This window comes from Triticum dicoccoides, chromosome 1B, assembly GCF_002162155.2.
Source record: "Triticum dicoccoides isolate Atlit2015 ecotype Zavitan chromosome 1B, WEW_v2.0, whole genome shotgun sequence".
Classification (NCBI taxonomy): Eukaryota; Viridiplantae; Streptophyta; class Magnoliopsida; order Poales; family Poaceae; genus Triticum; species Triticum dicoccoides.
Genome location: NC_041381.1, coordinates 18,635,804 through 18,656,784, shown reverse-complemented (window position 1 = coordinate 18,656,784; position 20,981 = coordinate 18,635,804). Strand labels below are relative to the sequence as shown.

The 20,981-nt window shown below is 44.3% G+C and overlaps 2 protein-coding genes across 2 annotated transcripts; one reads left to right on the top strand and one right to left on the bottom strand.

Annotated features, from left to right (window-relative positions):
* Positions 1 to 1,552: 1,552 nt before the first annotated feature.
* LOC119316415 (transcription initiation factor IIA subunit 2) lies at positions 1,553 to 6,463 on the bottom strand. The gene is made up of 4 exons (XM_037590739.1): positions 6,289 to 6,463; positions 5,432 to 5,570; positions 5,256 to 5,306; positions 1,553 to 2,056 (listed from the first exon to the last, which is right to left on the bottom strand). The coding sequence occupies exons 2-4, from the start codon at positions 5,558 to 5,560 to the stop codon at positions 1,916 to 1,918; spliced, it is 321 nt and encodes a 106-aa protein (XP_037446636.1). The 5' UTR covers positions 5,561 to 5,570; positions 6,289 to 6,463; the 3' UTR covers positions 1,553 to 1,915.
* Positions 6,464 to 15,019: 8,556 nt separating this feature from the next.
* On the top strand, positions 15,020 to 18,129 carry LOC119316407 (disease resistance protein RPM1-like). The gene is made up of 2 exons (XM_037590729.1): positions 15,020 to 15,339; positions 15,563 to 18,129. The coding sequence occupies exon 2, from the start codon at positions 17,367 to 17,369 to the stop codon at positions 18,105 to 18,107; it is 741 nt and encodes a 246-aa protein (XP_037446626.1). The 5' UTR covers positions 15,020 to 15,339; positions 15,563 to 17,366; the 3' UTR covers positions 18,108 to 18,129.
* Positions 18,130 to 20,981: the final 2,852 nt, after the last annotated feature.

The following is a 20,981-nucleotide window of genomic DNA, read 5'->3' as shown; positions in this document are numbered from 1 at the left end:
ACCTAACGCGGCCGCGATTTACACCCTCCAGTCCCCGGCTGCCACGTTGCCTCTGTACGGAAATCCGGCACTATTGATAGAACAAACAAACGTTGGGAGCATGTGGAATAAACAATTCAGATGATGCAACTTGTGCCGTTAATTAAAACTTTTTTCCTTTTTTGAGGATGCATGGATGGGCCTTTTTCATGAGGGAACTTGGGAGGCAAGCCGAGTTGGAAAGCGACCCCAAGAAGAAGAAAACAATGGTGTGTTTGGGACCTGAGTGTGAGTGCTTAGCCATTAAGGCGCACACACACTTATTATTATTTTTGGAAAAAACAATGGCTTAAAGGGTGGTCGTACGGCTAACCAACCCGTGGTTGGCCGGCTAGAAGGACAGTGGTATCATGGTCGGTCATGTTTAAGTCCTACACTTGACACTGATGCTCGCATTTTCCTGGATTTATTTCAGTCCTCGTTGACCATGAAGGTGCCAGTAGCGATTTTTGTCAATCTGAAGATGATGTGCCGGCGCAGTCTCTCGAAGATGCTTATAAGGATAGGGTATACGTGCCTGCGTTCATAAGGATGAGGGTATGTGGAGCGTTTTCCGTCTGCACATGTGGGTTGCTGACTGGAGCAGTATCAAGGCATGTACAATGGTGGCATATGGATACATATGCCCCATGACAAAAAGTAATTTGAAACACCTACATCAATTTTTTCTCTCCAATGCAAGCTATCACTAGTGGACCTCATTAGGAAATAATAAAAAAAGACTTTTAGTACACATGCATCTCTACTTTTTACTCCAATCTTTTTATGAGCAAGTGTGTGGCCGTCAAGGCTTGAGCTTTGTGTGTTTGTGCATGCCACTTTCTCATGAGACTCAAAAAGGGCACCTTTTTTTTCCCTTTTGCAATGATGATGATGATGCTGGGTTAATGGGAAGGAAGGAAGGGGGTGGGAACCTGCCATGAATGGACATGTGTGGCTTGCTGGTTCTTGCACCTGTGTAAACTGTGAGGAGGGCATGCTTCATTTTGATTTTTTTTTCTTCTCCCCTGTTTTTGCTGTCAAGGGTAACAGTGGTGAAGACTGAAGCAAGTGTGTGTGTATGTGTGTGTGTGTGTGTCACAGTATCTTTCATGGTCAGTGCCAATCAGACCTGCCCTGAACTGAACTGAAAAGGTGGCCATCGCCAGTGGAAGCCACCTCATGCAAGCATGTATGCATGCAGTTATTATTCCTTCTCTCTCTCTCTCTCTCTCTAGCTCCTGGGGCATCTGCTCTGGCCCTACACAGAAAGCAGAGCAGAGAGCAGGGCAGAGCAGCAGCAGCTCTGCTCAGTCTTGTCACCGGTCACTCGGCCCCTGCTGTGCATGCGCTCAGCCCCAGCTCTGATTCGATTCTCTTCTCTGCCAGCATTTTTACAAGTGGCAACAACAATACTAGCATGCAGGGCTGTGCCTGTGCTGGTGTCGACTTGGCACTGGACCTCAGCTGCAACTCAGACTGCAATGCAAATGCAAATGCAAATGTGGTTGCCAAGAGAACTGCCCGGCAAAAGTTCGGCGAAAAACACCGGCATCACATCACACAAGATGTACTAAATGTCACACGGATTTTCCAAGCAAAGTTTTTGTTTGCTACTTGCTCATTCCAGTCGCCAGTTATACCAAAAGTTCCGGAAACAACAGTACACGGCACGGACCGGAGGAAAGTTCTGTGGCCGCGATGCGACGCGACGCCACGCTCTGCTCTAGGATCGCATCGCATGAGATCCTTCTTCTACAGGTACCCATGGATTATGAGGAGGGGGGGATGTGGCGGTGGTGATGGTGGTGGTGTTCTTCTCTAGCGGAGGCGGGGATCGATCGATCGAACGAGCCCACCCCCGCCTCCGGGAGTTGGCAGCTCGCGCGAGAGCTGCTTATTGGCTGAGCAGCTTGGAGTCGCAGGCCACGATCTTCACCTTGCCCACCTGCTCGGTCGTCTCCTCGTTCTTGAACTGCGCGTCGGTTAATATGAATGTCCACACGTTGTCGCAGAACCTGTAGGTGTGCAGATGGCCCTGCATATAAATACACAGGAAAAAAAAAAGGAACGGGAGTGAGTATTATCCTGATGAAGATTATCACTCTAATAAACTGGATGATGCAGTCAGAATCATGGCATTGGCAATGAGAAGAAAAAGTCTGAACTAGAGCTGAATTTGTAGCGACGGCATTAACCTGATGGGTTATCAGCGCAATACGGAATTGAATTATCAGCGCGCAGTCTGAACTACGGCTCAAAGCAGAGAGAACAGGGTGTGCACATGGCCTTGTAATCAGAAACGGACAGACATGAGGAATGCAGATGCAGATGTCAATGAGAAGCAAGCACAAGTCTGAACCACAGCTGACTTTCAAAAAAAAAAAAACAGCTGAATTTCATAGGCGACAGTATTAAAAAGCTGGAAATATCTCCTCTCCACCCGCTTCAATCCACACGTTAACTAAAACAGATCAATGAAACAAAGGAGGTTTCCTAGAAACAGCAAAGAGTATATGGGTTTTCTGAAGCAACGCACAATTCTTTGCATTTTCAACAAAGAAGTTGTTTTTGCAGGAACAGTTTCAGCAAATTGACAGGAGATTGATTCGTGCCAGGTTCCATCCCTGAAGTTGCAACCAAGAATCCAGTTCAACGTCAGATTATACAGAGACTGTCAACCCTCTAGAACTCCACACAAACAGCAACAGGAAGCCAGGAACCAGTTCATGTTTGCGCCCTCTGTACTCTATCAGCTAGGCCCAGCAACGTACCAAAAAAAATGCAAATTATGCTTTAGATATTTTTGAGTACAAAAAAAAGAGGATACAGACAGCATTTATGAGCACACAAAGGTACAAGATTGAGTTAGTGATGATGGTGGTTCGTTGTATAGCCTCCAGTAACAAAGATATCAACTGCAGCTTGCTGATCGAATGTGAATTCATAATGTTGGTCAATTTAAAAATGGAACCGAGCCTGCTCTGAGTGGCGTTACTTAAAGATATCATTGATCTGGTTCTCCGTATCTGTTACTCGCAATCTTAGGGTCTCCTGCAGGTATTTGCGAACGCAAACTTATTCAAGGAAGCCAGCAGCTAAGATCAACTAGAGTTTGTATAGCTGGGTGTTATGTGGTGGGATATTGGAGGATGGAAAGTGGCGGAGGTGGTAGCCGTGGCTGTTGACAGGGAGAGGTTTCGGCTGCAGGCAAGGGCGCCAGGGCGGCTCGCACAGGGAGGTAACAGGGTTGAGAGGAGGGAGTAGGGTTTAGTCTGCTCACTGGGGAGTGGGGACCAACAACATGCCCAGATACCACCTAGTCTGCTCACTGTTTTGCAATTGCAAGATAATAGTAATATGATGTGTACTGCAAAAACTGTATATGCCTATGTTTTTTGTTTCATGCCACAAGTGGCATTCATTCACAAGGTGTTGCAGGTCAATTACCTTTGGTTTCTATAAAAAGACAGGGGACTCCTTTTTGACAGAAAAAAAGTGAACATGTCACACGTAGTTGAAAGAAAACAAAATAATTGGTCAGTTTATATTATTTGTGATTATTCCAGATTTAAGTTTCTAATCAGTTCTCTATCAGGTTCAAATACAATGTGGGCACAAGGAGTCAATGAAATCCTTTGGCAACTGAACCATGAATGAGACAGAGCGTCTTCTGGGGTGGCTAGCTAGAGCAGGCTGAAAGTGCTCGCAGCCCACCCACCCGCGTTCGAGGCTCAGCCTCCACAGGGCTGGTGCTGGTTGTGTGAGTTTTTCTTTTATGGTGAATCATGAACCATCATATGTGATACCAAAATTCATTTAACACTATTGTTGACAACTTCAGGCAAGCGAAAAATTCCAACGCGTGCTGCTCCAATTCATTTGTGCCATAAAAGGATTTTCTTTTCACACTTAGTTAATGTCAACATGTTAATGTTTTGGATATAAAGGAAATCCAGCAGGATATTTGTGAATCACCAACGCATGTTAATGTTTTGGATAGTGAGAAAATCCAGCCAGTAGTATTTGAAATCATGCAAATCGAGGTGACTGAAACAAAAGAAAAATAAGAAACAAGTGGCAGCTTCAGAAGCTCCTCTTTTAGCTGTAAACATGCATTATGTCAACATGTTTTGTTTTGCAGAAAGTTCTTTTTTTACACAATTCCAGAGTTACCCCAGATTGTGCGACATCCCTAGAACTCAGAACAACGTATGCAAACAGATTCCCCAGGACCTTTGCCCTTTACGGCCTTGGAAACAGCGAAGCATATCTAGTAATCAAAGAAATCCTTAATGGCACCTGCTATGGTGAATGATGGCACCTGCTATGGTGAACCATGAGCAAGACCAAGTGTCTGCTCAGGTGGCTAGCTAGAGCGGCTGAAGTGCTCGCAGCCTGGCAACCCACGTTCGAGGCTCGGCCTCTGCAAAGTTTGGTGCTCGCCGTTCTTCCTAGCAAAAAATGCCACCAAGGGCTAATCCTGGTTGGTTTAGTTTTTTTACGGTGAACCGTGAACCACAATCGGATATCAGAAGTTATTTGATACTGTGTTGATAATCATTTTATTCAAGATCAATCAGGCAAGCAAAAAATCCCAACGCGTTCCACTGCAATTCATTTCTACTACAGAAGGATATTTTCTTCCAAATTCCATGTTAATGCTTTGGATATTGAGAAAAACCAGTACTATTTGACATCATGTAAATTAAGGTGACTGAAACTATGGTCACTATGAGTAAGTGGTAGCTTCAGAAGATATTTTTAGATATGAACACACATTATGCCAACAGGTTTTGTTTAGTAAAACAGCGTTTTTACACAATTCCAGAGTTTCCCCAAATTGACTGACGTCCCTTGAACTCAGAACAACATATGCAGGACATATTTCCCAGGATCTTCGCCCTTATGGCCTTGGAAACTGTGAACGATATCTTTAGTAAGCAATATATGTAGCGAAACAAGAAAAGTAAAGGTTTGTTTCCTTTACAGAGGTCTGCGATGTGAACAAACAAGCTAAACTGCAGTGCAACTTGGCACTGGTACCACGTGTCGTAAGGATATTGATCGACCGCTATCTAGAAAAGCAAACATATTTATCATACCACAAAAGGTCATAACCTTTTTAGAACCCGACAAATTAATTCACAGCAGCATATGGCAAATAATAATGAGCCCACCGAGCAGGCGAACACCGAAATGGCGCGAAAACTGAAAAAAAAATCCGAAGCACGTACCTTGACAGTAACCTTGCTCTTCACTTGGTTTTCCAGTGCCTCCGTCATAGACTGCACACACGAGAAACACAGAGAAACCATAAATCAAATCATCCGCAAGATATGGAAAGCTATGTCCCCCAATCTGAAGGGGAAGACTGGCGGTAACCGAAGAAAGAATATCTCAGCTGTCGCACCTTATCGAACTGGACTAGCACTTGGATGGCGAGCTCGGGGCTGAGGGTGCCGCTGGAGACCATCTCGTCGAGCGTCTCGGTGAGGCACATGCCGATGGTGGACCGCCTGTACAGCTCGAAGGTGGCCATATCGCCTTGCCTGCCCAAACAAGCACGCTCTTTTCAGTCATTAGCAGCAAGCTAGTACTCCCTCCGTTCCGATTTACTCGCCGTGGTTTTAGTTCAAATTTGAACGGAGGGAGTAGATGTATAGGGTCCATTCATGTCACATACAGAGTAAAGACTAGTAGTATAACAACAACAAGCAGAGCCGATTCAGTCATGCCATGTGAATCGTCTCTGAAGAAGAGGTCCCCCATTTGATGATTCGATACGAGCAAGCACTAAGCTATTACTACTACTACTACACATCAACCACAATCAATGGCCCCTCCATCCCGTGCGTCATCTGGCCGGTTCCTCTGCTAGATGCAGATCAGCCAATCCCGGTTCTTCTGCAAGGAACGAAGAATAAAAAAGATGTTCTTTTTTCTTCCGGCTCGGTTCCATTCCGGCGGCATCTCCCCCCACCACCACCACACCGAATCCATCGAGGAATCCGCCGTGGAACGGCAAGCCCAAGGGGGGCGACTAATCCCCCCCTCCCACCGCTGAACGAACGAACGAACGAACTAACGAACCCTAGAAAAGCAGAGCGGGAGGCCCCGGGGACGGCGCCCCGGCCCATTCCGGCGGCCAGGACTGATCCCGGACGGACCAACAAGAGCCCGGAGACAGACAGGGAACGGCAGGGGGGAGCGATCTGATTCGAGCACCGGAATCGATCGAGGGGGCGGCGGAGAGGGGGAGTCAATCACCTGCGGCGGCTGCGGGTCGACGGCGGTCCTGGCGGCGAGATCCGGGGCGCTGCGGGGCGGAGCGCGGCGAGGAGAGGGTTCGGATCGGGGGAGAGGAGTGGGGGGAGGGGATGCGATGGGGGGGTTCGAAATCGGGAGGCTTTATATGCTGGGAGACGAAATTGGGGATTATATATAGGGAGCAGGAGCAGCCGGATGAGGAGCTCTCTCTGCTTATCGCTCTATGTCTCTGCTCTCTGCCTCCGGCTCTTGGTGGCCGCAGCCTGGCCGTGGCTGGCCGGCACGGCTTGACGGTTCTGCCCCTGGGCCACGCTGACCACCCACCGTGGGCTGGGCCGGGCCGGGCCGGGCTGTACTTGACCATGGGCCGGAGCCACATGGGCCAAACACAAAATCAGTTTCCAAATAATAAAAAACCTTAGAAAAAGGCATTTTGAAGATCCGATTTTTCCTGAAGAAACGCGGTATAGATGTAGACGCTCACACAGCGCACTCACCCCTATGCCATTTCACCACGAGAATCCGCATGCTCAGCATCTTCGATGAAGAAAAAGAAAACTAATTTCATTCATTTATTTATTTATTCTTGTTGTCATTCGTTTCTGAATCTACTGTTCATGCGGTAGTTAATGAGTCTCGCCTCGTCCATGGATTATCGCGTGGTGAGCCGCTTTCTCCTCCCCTCTACCTCTTCCTTGGCCAGACTCTTCTAACTGGGCTCAACCAGTACTCGGCCCGACCTGCATTGGCTGGTTGAGATTGTGACAATCGTGGTGGATGGGGAGTGACAGAGGACCGAAGGCAAGCGTCGGTGAATTGGCCCAAGCGCCCTCTCGTTGGAGCAGAGGAGATAGATGGGTTCAACCGGATGGCGACGAAACATAAGATTTGTGGGCTCCTCCCAAAGAATGCCATGTCAGCGTGCAACTTCAAGATTCTCCCCACAAAAGGCACAGAGAGGGACAGTGGACTCGGGAGCTCCTAGTCGGATTCGTCTTGCCTGCTCCCTCTCCATGCTCCCATCCGTGCTCCCACCTCATCCTACGGCTGTCTTTTTTCCTTCTTCCTTTCTGACCTAATCATCTTCCCCCTGATTTTAAGGGGGTGGGGGCGAACCTTATTTTGTACCAATTAAATCAAGCCACATATGGGGGAGCACGGATGGGCGCACGCGCGGGAAGCAGGCAAGTCTCGTCTATCCTAGTCAGCGCCTTCGGCGCCAATTAGGGGTTTCGGCACCCACGCTACCACGCTATTGGGCTGGCCAAAACAGCAGCGCGCCCGACAGGAAAATAAAAAAATGGCGCGAGCTAGGTAACTCGATCCGGTGACCTCCTGTCTCGTGATACAACAACCTAACCATTCGACTACTAACTGATTTTATTTATTTATTTATTTATTCTTGTTGTCATTTGTTTATGAATCTATTGTCCATGTGGTAGCAAATGAGTCTCGCCTCATCCATGGATTATCGCGTGGTGATCCTCTTTCTCCTCCCCTCTCCCTCTTCCTTGGCCAGACTCTTCTAACTGGTCTCAACCAGTACTCGGCCCGACCTGCATTGGCTAGTTGGGATTGTGACAAACAAAACACGGTGAGCGGCAACCCGTGGTGGATGTGGAGTGACAAAGGACCGAAGGCAAGCGTCGGTGAATTGGCCCAGACATCATCTCGTTGGAGCAGAGGGGGTAGATGGGTTCAACGGGATGGCGACGAAACATAAGATTTGTGGGCTCCTCTCAGAGCATATGCTCACTGTTGCGCATTTCCTCCAAAAGATTACCGAATATGCTAAAAAATGTTAATATCAGGAGCACAAGTTCATACTACATCTCTATAGTGTATATCACGTAGGAACAAACCAATCTAATTGACAAAGCTAAGTTTAATTAGTTACGCCCTTATGAAAAATATATGTTAACTAAATTTCTATGTTTACAAATTTTTAGTTGAGAAACGGGCAGGAGATATTAAACGCAGTGAACTGAATTTCAAATAACCAACCATAAGTGTGTAGACATAGAATTAGTAGGTTTTTTTTTGTGTTCTTTGATTATTACAATAACAATTATACTTTGAATACAAGTACAAAGCATGCGCAACTTACTATTGAACCCAACTTGCAACATATAGTTTTCATACTCTAGAACTTTCTATAAATTTTGCTTAGCTAATAATACACTGTTTGTTTGCTTAGAAATCACTACCATGATTTCTAATGATATTAAAAATCTATATATGATAACACACACACACACACACACACACACACACACACACATTATATATATGCAAATAAATAAAATCAATTATATATAGTTCATGCAAATTCCAAAATTATTTCAAATAGAATTTTCTTATATTATATAGTTTAATATACATTTCAATTTTATAGCTAAGTATAATATGACAATTATCTAATAGTTGTGTTTAACTATGATAGTCAAGTAATAGAAATTAAACAATTAAGTTTATAGTATGATACAATTTATTCAAATAAGTATAAAAGTTTAATATAAATTTTGTAGTGACATTAATGGATCCCATATTTTTGTTACTATTATTTTTTGTATAATGTTTAATATTCCCTTGGTCATTTTTACTCCGCAAATAACTCATAGCCGTATACCAAGAATGATAGTTTCTGACTTATCTTCTACCATCTTGCCCCTGAGTGGATCGAGGAGAATGAATCAGGAAAGTTGTAAATAATCAATGAGGAAAGTTGTAGGTAATAAAAACTATTCAATGTGCGCAAGTGTTAGAGAAACAAACAAATCAGAGAGTAAAAAATTGAAACAAGAATCAAAATTGAAGCGAATCTGCATTACTTTGCACTTATAGAACTACAACAGCTCGAGATTGAGGCACTTTCTGGTTACACCCACCAGAGCTTGCAATTCAGAGCCAATGTCACAATAAGCAAGGGATAGTCTGTTTAACTTATCTAACATAAGAGTGGTTGGTCAACCTCTTGCATCAGTACCGACACAATAAAGATATTAGATAGTTAGTGTTATGTAATATTAGTATCTATCATATTTTTTGTCAATCACACAATGTGGTAGAAAGGAGGAAACGGAAGACATGGTCACTTACCCTATTGCTGAATCCACATAGAGTCAGGTCAGTCACACAAACAAACTTGGAGGTGAGGCTTTTGATGGAGTTAATAAAGGTAGCCTTGCCTCTCTTTCTTGAGCACTGACTGTGGTGTCCGTCTCCTTCTCCATTAACAACTCGATCCTGACTTGATCCAGGGAGCGTAGTTTCTTCTCCATTAGGAACTTATAATGGATCCTATATTTTTGTTACTATTATTTTTTCGTGTAATGTTTCATATGCCCTTGGTCCTTTTTACCCCGCAAATAACTCACATCCCGTATACCAAGAATGATATTTTCTGCCTTATTTCGACCATCTTGCCCCTGAGTGGATTAAAGAAAATGAATCAGGAAAGTTATATGTAATAAATATGCACAGTGGCAGCGCCAGAATTAAACCTTGTTTTTTCAAGCTTTAATAGTGATTTTTTAGATCATAAAAAGAACAAAAAAATATATTACTTTATTTAAAACAAACACATATATGGTACTAGTCCTTTTGCGATCATGCATAATTTGATATGTATGCATAATAGCATTAATACTAAACTACTAATAGACTGAAATCAACGAATAAATTTCATTTTCGCGAACATTTTTTAATGAAATCGTGAATGTCTTACAAACTCACGAGCATCTTTAAAAAATTCTGAACAGTTTTCGACTTCGTGAAGATATTTTTTGAAAATGTGAACATTTTGTTTTGAAAATAAAAACATTTTTTGAAATTTAGAAACAATTTTTCAAAATCATAAAAGTTGTTTGTTTGACGAATATTTTCTTGAAATGCACACAAATTTTTTTGTCAATAAGGAGCATTTTTTGAATCGGTGTACATTTTGTCATTTTCTGAGTTAGTAATTTTTTATTCACAATCACTATCCGATTTTTGCACATATTTTAAAATTTCAAGAACATTTTTTGAATTCACGAATATTTTTTCAAATGCACAAACATGTTTCAAACACGCGATCTTTTTGAATACGCGATGCTTTTTCTAAAATCATGAACATTTTTTTGAATCCATGAACGTTCTATGCTTTCCTGAATATTTTTAAAAAATCATTTGTTAAAATTTGGTACTTGTTGAAATCCCAAATTATTTTTCATAATAAAAACAAAAACATAAAAGAAAAAACAAAAAGAAAAAAAAGGGGGAAAAACCGGGCGCAGCAGCCCGTCCCGTGCATGGGCCAACTCAAAAGGGGGTGCAGGTAGGAAGGAGGGTGCGCATTGGCTCGCTGGCCAGCGCATAGCGCGCCAAATAGGAGCGCCCATCCTTTGCTTTCACCATTGCCAAGAGGTTGACGGTCTTACAAGCGTCCATAAAATTAACCACGTGAACCCAACTCCCCCCGTATACGTGAAAGGGCCAAGCTCGAAACGAATCTGGGCCTAATGCACATGGCAAGGTGAACCGGAAAACGTCCTGAGACTGTCCTGAGGGCATCTCTACCCGATCTCCTGAAACCGGTTAGAGGAGTAAAAATCTAGCCATATCACTATCTTCTGTCTCTGCTCTCTGACTCCGGCTCTTGGTGGCCGCATGCTGGCTCTGGCTGCTCGGCACGGGTTGACGGTTCTGCCCCTAGGCCACGAGCCATGGGCCACTGTGGGCCGGGCCGGGCCAGGCCGGGCTAGGATGGCTTTGACTCTGATTGAAGTGTTGTGTGCATGCATTGATTTGACTGGCCGAAGTCCGTTTTTCATCTTAGCCAGGCCTAAAGGAGAAAATGCTGGAGAATTTTTTGACAAACGTTCGCATGTTTTGGGGTGCTAGTTCATGGGTTTAGAAAAAGGCTAATGAATTAAAATAAAATGAATGCGGAATCTAGAGATAATTTTTCCATGAATTGTGTATGCTCTCCGTGAGAGTGGTGACAAACTCCTGGGTCCTGACGTCTCATTGGCGTGGGACGGCACACTCGTGTCGCCCTGTAGCATGTGGATCATCTCCAGTGGACTCCTACCCTCTTGTGGGTCCTATACATCATGCTCATGTCAGCATGGAACTAGTTGAGAGCATAGTTAGGGCAAGAGAGCTCCTATTCCCTGACATCCACGGAGAATAGAGAGGAAACACGCATCCCCCTTCCCCCCGCACCAGCTTTCGGCCGGCCAATATGCAGGGTGGGGCTCCCATGTTTCCTTTTCTTCGATTTCTTTGTTTTTTCTTCTTTAAAAAGTGTTCACAATTTTGAAAAATATTCAAAAAATAATTAGAATGTTTGCAAATTTGAAAACATGTTCTGACATACAAAAAATGTTCATGAATTTGAAAAACTATTTCAAATTTCAAAAAACATTTGGAATTTGAAAAACATGTCCCAGTGGACTGCTCTCATCTCATGGGTCCTATACATCATGCTCGCGTCAGCGTGGAACTTGTGGATGGTCTCCTTGAGAGCATTATCGGGGCTAGGGAGCTCCTATTTCTTGACCTAGGCAGGGAATAGAGAAAAACATGCCCCCCCCCCGGCTAGCTTTTGAATGGCCCATATGCAGGGTGGGGCTCCCCTATTTCATTTTATTTTGCTTTTTTGTTCACTTAATTTTTTTTAAAAATCATGTTTCAAAAATGTTTTGGGTCTTTTGTTCTCAAGTTCAACAAATATTCAAGAATTTTTAAACAAGCATGAGTCGGAAAAACTATTCTGAATTTCCAAAAATATTCGTGAATTTGTTAAATTTTCCCAGGTTTAAAACAATAGTTATTTCAAAAAATGTTCCAACTTCAAAAAATATTCACACTTTTGAGAAATGTTCCAAGTTTTAAAAAATAATTCGTGATTTTGAAAAATGTTCTAAGATTTCAAAAATTCATGAATTTGATTTCTTTTAATTCCAAGAAATGTTCACACACCTGAAATTGTTCTCGTATTTAAAAAATGTTCAAATGTTTGCAATTTTTTCATGAAAATATTGCAATTTTTTAAACTAGCTCATGTTATTTAAAAAAAGTTAGAATTGTTTTTAAAAAGTATTCATGAATTTTAGAAAAATGTTCACGGATTCAAAAACATTCATGATGTTTGAAAAAATGATTATTGATTTTTTAAAAAGGTTCGGAAATTTTGAAAACTAGTTCATGAGTATAATAAAAAGTTCATGAATTGTAAAATGAACGCCGAATTTAAAAATAGCTTGTTCATGAATTGTGTATGCTCGCCCGAGGGTGGCGACAGACTTCTGAGTCCTAACGCAACACACTTTGTTGTCGGCGTGCAACATGTGGATACTCTCCAGCGAACTACTACCAGTTGGAGCTCTTTTATAGCATGCCAATTGGCCTAGTTTGAATTGATTCCATCCAAAAGTTTGGTGGCATCTCCCAGAGCAGAGTCTAAAAAATTTAGACATATACTCCCTCCGTCCGGAAATACTTGTCATCAAAATGAATAAAAGGCGGTGTATCTAGACTTATTTTAGTTCTATATACATCCCTTTTAATTCATTTTGATGACAAGTATTTTCGGACGGAAGGAGTACGTACTAGTTAAGAAGATTTTTTTTATATAATCATCCATTCGCTTAAACAGTGTGTAGGGCGTAACAAAGTCAGGCGTCACCAGAATTCAACCATACTCACAAGTATCGACTCTGATTGAAATCAGCTTTCCGGCTTGTTGTGTACTGATTGAAATTAGCAGGTAATAGGCGGCCGGCGGCAGGTCAAAACCGTACAGAAGTTGGTTCCTCATGAGTTGTTTAGATGCCGAATTTGCTGATGTATTTAAATAAACTTGTCAAATGCAGCCGGATTCTAATTTGAAAGTTCACTAGGATCGCCCATGTTCTTAAATTCAAGAGCTGCCGAAGCATCTTTATCCTCATCCCACACATTTATGTTGTGTATGATCATACAATAAGTCATCACTTTCGACAAGGTCTTCGGGTCACCTAGTTTAACAGGTCCACAAGTAACTGTAAAACGGGCTTGAAGCATTCCAAATGCCCTTTCCACATCCTTTTAGCTGCTTCTTGTCTTTTAGACCTTTTCTGACCAACTGGATCATAGATGGACTTTACAAAGGTAGCCACACTTGATAGATATTGACAACCAGAAAGTAACCCATGTTGTAGTCATGCCCATTTTTTGGGAGAATACTTTCGATCCATCTTCAATCATGGCAGTACAACGAACATTAGAAATGATAAAAGTTACACCCAGATCTGTAAAACACATACGACGACTACAAACACTGAAGCGAACCGAAGGCACGCTGCCATCGTCCCTCCCTTACTAGAGCCGGGCAAAACTTGTTGTGATAGACAGTCGGGAAGTCGTCGTGCTAAGGCCCCATAGGACCAACACAGCAGAATAGAAACCGCCACTATTGAACAGTAGCGTAGATCAGAAAGATCCGTCCTGAAGACACAATGTAGACGAACTACGATCAAATCCGAGCAAATCCACCAAAGACAGATCCGTCGGAGACACACCTCCACACGCCCACTGACGATGCTAGACACACCACCGGGATATGGGCTAGGCGGTGAGAACCTTATTCCATCTTTAGGGAGGCGTCACCATCTCGTCTTCCTAACCAGGACACAAACCTAGATCATGTGATGCAAATGCTTGAAGAATGATGGTGAGCTTCTTAACATGACTCTGATATTGCCTTTGTGGAGCTTTTGGACAGTTCTTCCATCTCTAATGCATGAAGTCAAGAGATCCGAGCAAACCTGGCCACCCCTTGCTTTGGACATTGCCAAGAGCCTCTCGGTGTCAGTGAAAGTTGGTTCTCTCAAGTACTGAGAACCAAACACCCCGACCACGGCAATAGCAAATCTGACCATGGTGTCTCCGCGTGTGCTCTTAGACATCCGAAAATATTCACCCCAGGAATCTTCGGGCGTGCCATATGAAAGCATCCGCTATGCGATCGTGCACTTCTGGTAACCGGATAATCCAATCCTTCCTACGACATCCTTCTTCAAATGAAGTAGTCATCAAATAAACAGACGCCATGCCATGATAGACGCGACCGAAGGCATTCTTTTGCATTCGAAAGCGCCATCTAATTTTTTTAGCGAATAGGTCAGTGGCGGAGACAGGGGGACCAGCAGGGGCCCTGCCCCCCTAACATCATTGATTTGGTACTAATTTAGCGGTGAACAGTGCAGAATCTAGAGAATAATACATGCATTAGTGTAATTTGGCCCCTGTAATCCAAAGTCTGTGTCCTCCCTAATCTTTAATTCCTGGCTTCGCCATTGGAATAGGGCATCAGGGGCAAAGAAGTCGTCCATCAGCGTCAAATAGCCCCGTGCCCTGTTCCGATTGAGCACTCAATGACCCTCATCGATCCCTTGAAATTGAAAACATTCTCTTTCGCTTGCTTCACGTCTTAAGGACCGCCTACATCATCGCTGTTTCATCCACGTAATGCCCGTATATATACCCCATTCCCGAATCCATTGATTCAAAGAAGGGCCAAACAAATTTAGCATGGGCGTGGTGATTATCACAGGGGCGGATGGTACCTACGCGGTGGTAAAGCAGACGCGGAGAAACAGAAAAGGGATGAGACACGGTGTCCCGGGTTTTTGGGTGAAACAGGGGTGTGGGAGTTCTAAAATTGGACGCGGTTGGATTGTAAAACTTGTGTCCGGACAGCTGGCCGTCGGAGCCGCCCTGCCACCCGCCCCCCCCGCCACCGGAGCTCGTGCTCGCCCTGGTCGTCGGCGCCCTCGAGCTCACGCCCGCCCAGGCTGCCTGCGCCTCGAGCTTGCCCACGGGGGTGAACCGCCGCTCCGCCCCTCCCTCGCACGGCCAGCAGCCGTCGCCCCGCCCTCCGTTCGTTTCCCTCGCGCGGCATGCCGCTGCTCCGCCATGTCTCCCGAGGGCGTGCCGAACTCTCACCAGGGCGCGTGCGCGCTAGTGCGCAGAGGGCACCGGCGACCAGGGCGAGCGTGCTCTTCCTCGGTGGCCGCTGCTCGCGTGAGTGCTCTCTGTCTGTGGTCGCCTGGTCCACGCACGCGACCTGTTCGACGAAATGCCTGGAACATGAGAAGGGTAGCATTTTGGGGACGCCGTTGGCGTTGGGTACCCTGGTTTTTGCGGACAACGGGGGAGCTAATTTGATGAACGCCCTTGAAAATGCCCGTACCTTTCTGAACTAACCCTCAAAACTTGATCTTTCCTTCCTGATTGTATGACGCAGATTCCAGAATTACCAAAGCGAGCGGAGGCTGCCGACGGGAGCCAGGAGCGACCATAGCGCCATAGCGGCACGGTGGGATGGCAGCTTGTGGCGACGGTGGCGCGCTACCTCAGCTCCTACGCCGCCTGTTACCCTGCGGGACATGAGGTTCGCCGGGAAGCCGATTAAAATCCCTATAGTTTCTGTCTCTGTGTGCGTGTTCCGATGGCATGAACAAGAATCAATAAATCACTTGTGAATTGGCATGCTCCAAAGAAGCCCAGACAAGCCCCTAGTGTCCTTTTTCTTTGTCTTTAATTTTACACCGGCATGTCCCCTTTCACACAAACCTGCTCCTGTTTTCGCATGGCAAATTGAGATGTTTGTGAAGATAGATACTGTAAAAGTTTGATTGAACGCATCCTATGGCAAGACAATTTTTTAAATCTATTGCTTGTTCCCTAGTAAATTAACGCCCGACACATTGGATGCCAGCAAGTCAGCTAGGATGCAATGGATATTTGATTGCGAGTGCGCCACTCGAAAGCCAACAACCCCAGTTTAGAACAATGTAGACGAAATTTCCTTACTGATCACTTGCATTTGTTTACTATACTTCTCCAAGCGTCTCTAGGCTTGGTAGTGTGTGAAGGTGTCTGCTGATGGCTGCTAGTGGTATATAATTAGTCCATTGATTAACAAGTTAGTTGTTCAACTACGTATAATTTATTTGGGCCAACCTATCAGCTTACTCTGACCAGCTTTTGGTTATCTGATTAGTCACCTAACACTCAGAAGAACGCAACCACCCACAAGGCCAGAAAGGCAGGAACCACTCTGTACTCACATCCACCTGTAACCTCCTAGCTCTCGACCAAGCACAAGCAACTACCATGGCAGAGGCAATTGTAGGATTGCTGGTCTCCAAGCTTGGTGTGGCCTTAGCGAAGGAGACGGTGACCTTCGGTTCCTCGCTGCTCTTCAAGGAAGCATCTGCCCTTGATGGACTTTTTGGTGAGATCCGTGAAGCCAAGGATGAGCTGGAGAGCATGCAGGGTTATCTGCAACGAGCGGAGCGGTTCAAGGACACCGATGAGACCACCGGCATCTTTGTCGAGAAGATCAGGGGCTTCGCTTTCGAGATCGAGGATGTCGTTGATGAGTTCACCTACAAGCTGGATTTGTCAGAGCAAAGGATAACAGAACATTAGAGGAAGTGGCAGAGGGATGCTTGACCGAGCTTGTGAATCGAAGCCTACTACAGGTAGTGGCGAGGAATAGCGGTGGACGATTAAAATGCTGCCGGATGCATGATGTTATACGCCTTCTTGCTCTCAACAAAGCCAGGGAGGAATGCTTTGGAAAAGTTTATGATGGATCCGGTGCATTCTCTGTAGAAGGCACACGTCGTATATCGATCCAGAGTGAAAACATTGAACAGCTAAGTCAATCTTGTGGAACGCATTTCCGTGCACTCCATGTATTTGAGACTCGTATCAGTATTAATTTGCTCAAGTCTATCCTATCATCTTCGAGGCTGCTGTCGATGTTGGATCTGCAAGGTGCACGTATCAAAATGCTGCCTAATTAAGTGTTTGACTTGTTTAATTTGCGGTACTTGGGCCTCAGACATACTGGTATTCAGAATTTGCCTGAAGCAATAGGGAGGTTACAAAACCTACAGGTCTTGGATGCTTACAACACTGAACTGTCATCTTTACCAAACAGCGTGGTAAAGCTTCACAAGCTGAGGTACTTTTATGCATGTACTGGTGGTGGTGGGCTAGAATATGATCACTGTGCTGGAGTCAAGGTGCCCAATGGTATGCGGCACTTGACGTCATTGCGAGCTCTGCAATATGTGGAAGCAACCTTGAAGATGCTGCATGAACTTGAAGCTTTGACAGAGCTAAGAACATTCGGTGTTTGCAACATCAAAAGCGAACACTCTTCTTATCTGTGCAATGCTATCACAAAAATGAGACACCTTGTTCATCTGGACATTTTTGCTACGGGTGGCGAGGTGTTGCTGGAACGTCTGTGTTTACCTCCGAACGTTTCTTGGCTTGGTTTACACGGGCAGCCAGGGAGAACATCGATGCCTTGGTCCCACCTCAAGAGCCTCACACGGTTGCAACTGTCATTCTCCAACATCGACGAGGAGTCGTTCTTCAGTCTGCTAGAGTTACATGGTTTATACCATCTTGAGCTTTTCAAGGCCTTTGTAGGGAAGAAGCTGCACTTCTACTCAGGATCATTTCCAAAACTGCGGATCCTAGGGATTGTTGGCTGCCACAAGCTCAACCAAACTGAAATAGAAGATGGCGCGATGGCAATCCTTGTTTCGCTGCTGTTCGATGATTGTCCTGAATTGAAGGCTCTCCCCGACGGCATCGAGCACCTTAGGGACCTTGAAGACCTACGCCTGGTAAACACTGGAGAAGAACTCTTGGAGAGCCTTCGGCGAAAGGGAGAAGAACCGAACGAGGATCTTGTGAAGATCGGTCACATCAGAAAGGTTACTGTTCAGCTAACCAAGAAAAATATATGGGAAAGGATCAGGTGACCGCAAGACATTGGTAGCTACTGCCAGAGGTAAATAATTTGTACACTGCTAATGTTGAGGTTTAAGCGATCTCTTTTACCATGTTTTAGGTGAAAATACCGTAGGTGATGCCTTTTTTGCATGCCCATGGTCTTACGCCCAGAAGTTTACAGACTACATGGTGCAGATTCGATAAGATTGTAGGAACAAGTCACCTGTACAACAGGTCCAGTTTTACCAATATCTATACATATCTTATGTTCTTCAGGATTTGCGCATATACGTATCCAATATAAGAGACTTAAACTTGCTGGACTATGATTGCCTTGCCACGAAGATCGACCTTTGTTTTGTGTGTGCTTGATGCCCATGGTGTGTCTTGTTGGCCTGGCCACCTGGTGCTCCCCTTTGCCGGCTTTCTTTGCTCCTGTTTCCATGTGTATGTATAGTGCGTGAATACACATTGTATTGGGGTTGAATAGTGTACAAAGACAAAAGCAAAAATAGCACCGTTCACATATGGATTTGTGTTTTTTATGTGTTTTAAATTTGGGTTTGAACTGATTGTAGACACATTTGTTGTAAACATTCACAATTATTATTTTTTGGAACATTTAAATATTAATTGTACAAAGTGATTTTTTTTTGCGGGTGAATTGTACAAAGTGAATCTATGTGACAAAGTGTACAAAGTGAATATGTGTGAATATTTAAACATTAACAGCTATCTTTAATGAAAAAAAATGTAGTAAGCATCCGCAAAGATGTACAAAGTGTCTATAGAACTCAACAAACATCAACGGGTAACAAATTTACTTGACTCATTCATATAACCAATTACTGATCAACCGTCATCCAAACTGATTGAATAAATCTCGTGCAACCATCTCCAGTGCGAGAACCTTTCTAGTGGTTGCATCCAAAGTCCATCGAATCCTAGTCCTTCACACATTGCAGGGAGCACCACGTATGAACCCACCATGTAGGTCTAAAGATAACTTGTAGATTCAATAGTCAATGGCTCCAAAGGTATGAAACATATTTATATCATTAATTTGTGATTTTGTGTCAGCATGTGTATGAGAAATGCTACAATTGAATCTATGAAACAACTTCAACCTTACTTTACACTCTTTTTATTTCTGGCCTTTAATTGTTTCAAAAGATTCAAAAAGTACTTTTTTTCAATCATTGTCTTAATATCTTGTGAAACAAAGCGGCTAGTACAATTGACAACTGGAGTTGAGAATACATAAAACTATTTTGTATCATTTTGGCGAGATCCGGGAGGTCGCGGAGCGGAGCGCGGTGAGGAGAGGGTGCGAATCGGGGGAGAGGAGTGGGAGGGGATGGGGGGTTCGAAATCGGGAGGCTTTATATGCTGGGAGACGAAATTGGGGATTATATATAGGGAGCAGGAGCAGCCGGATGAGGAGCTCTCTCTGCTTATCGCTCTATGTCTCTGTGTCTCTGCTCTCTGCCTCCGGCTCTTGGTGGCCGCAGGCTGGTCAGCACGGCTTGATGGTTCTGCCCCTGGGCCACCGTGACCACCCACCAGGGGCCGGGCCGGACCGGGCTAGGCCGTACTTGATCATGGGCCGGAGCCACATGGGCCAAACACAAAATTGGCTCTCAAACAAACTTCAAAAACGAAACATTTTTAAGACCCCATATTTTTCTAGAAACACGGTAATAACACAGACGCTTGAGTACTGCACCCACACTCACCCATATGCCCGAAAGCCCGCACGCTCCACCGTCTCCGGTGCCAAGAAAAAATAAATCAGATTTTCATTTTTTTTTGCTACTTATTTTCTGACGAGCCTACTGTCCATGAGGTTGTAAACGGGTCTGGCCTCGTCTATGGGTTAATATCGCATGGTGAGCCACTTTCGCCTCCCCTCCGCCTCTTTCTTGGACAAACCCTTCTGGTTGGTCCCAACCCGACCTGCATTGCAATGTTGTGATCGTGGCAAAAAAGCATGCTGAGCAGCAACCATGGTGGAAGGTGCGGCGGAGGACTGAAGACAAGTGGCAGTGAACATGCCTAAGCGTCCTCGCGTTGGAGTAGATGGAGCTTGATGATAGTGGCGATGAAACGTTGACATTTTAGGGCTCCTCCCAAAGCCTGGTCACGTTGGCGTGCAACTTCAGGATTCTCCCCCACGAGGGCGCGAGGAGGAGCAGCAGACTCCTCCCATCAAGGCCAGCCCATAGCCTGGGTAAAACAGGGCGACTGCCCCAAGCCTCTAGGAAGAAGATCTCAAATACTAAATTGTATAGACCCCATCCGTCTAGAAGTACTTCTCGCAAAAAATTGATATATCTAGAATTAAAATTCATCTAGACACACCCATTTTCGCGACAAGTAATTCCGGACGAAGCGAGTGCAAGTAAGGACAGTACTATAACACATTTCCCATGAAAGATTATCAAATACATAAAAAAGTCTCAATTTCAGGAGTGTATGTTCACACCACATATCAATAGTGTATATCATGTAGGAAGAAAGACAATCTGAACGACAAAGCTGGGTTTAATTAGTCATAACCTAATGAAAACATATGTTAGCTAAATTTACATGTTTATTTATATGCAATTTTTTTAGTTCATAAACAAGTAGGAAATATTGAATATGTTGAATCAAAATTCAAATAACCAAACCATAAGTAAGCAAAAGTAGGAAATATTGAATATGTTTTTTTTGTTCTTTGATCATTACAGTAACTATTTTGTTTTGTATAAAGGTACAAAGCATGCACAACTTATTATTTAACCCAACTTGAAACACACCATGGCCATATTTTAGAATTTTCTATAATCACACCATGGCCATATTTTAGCAATACACTAGAAACCACCATTTGCTTTAGAAGTCAGTACCATGATATTAAA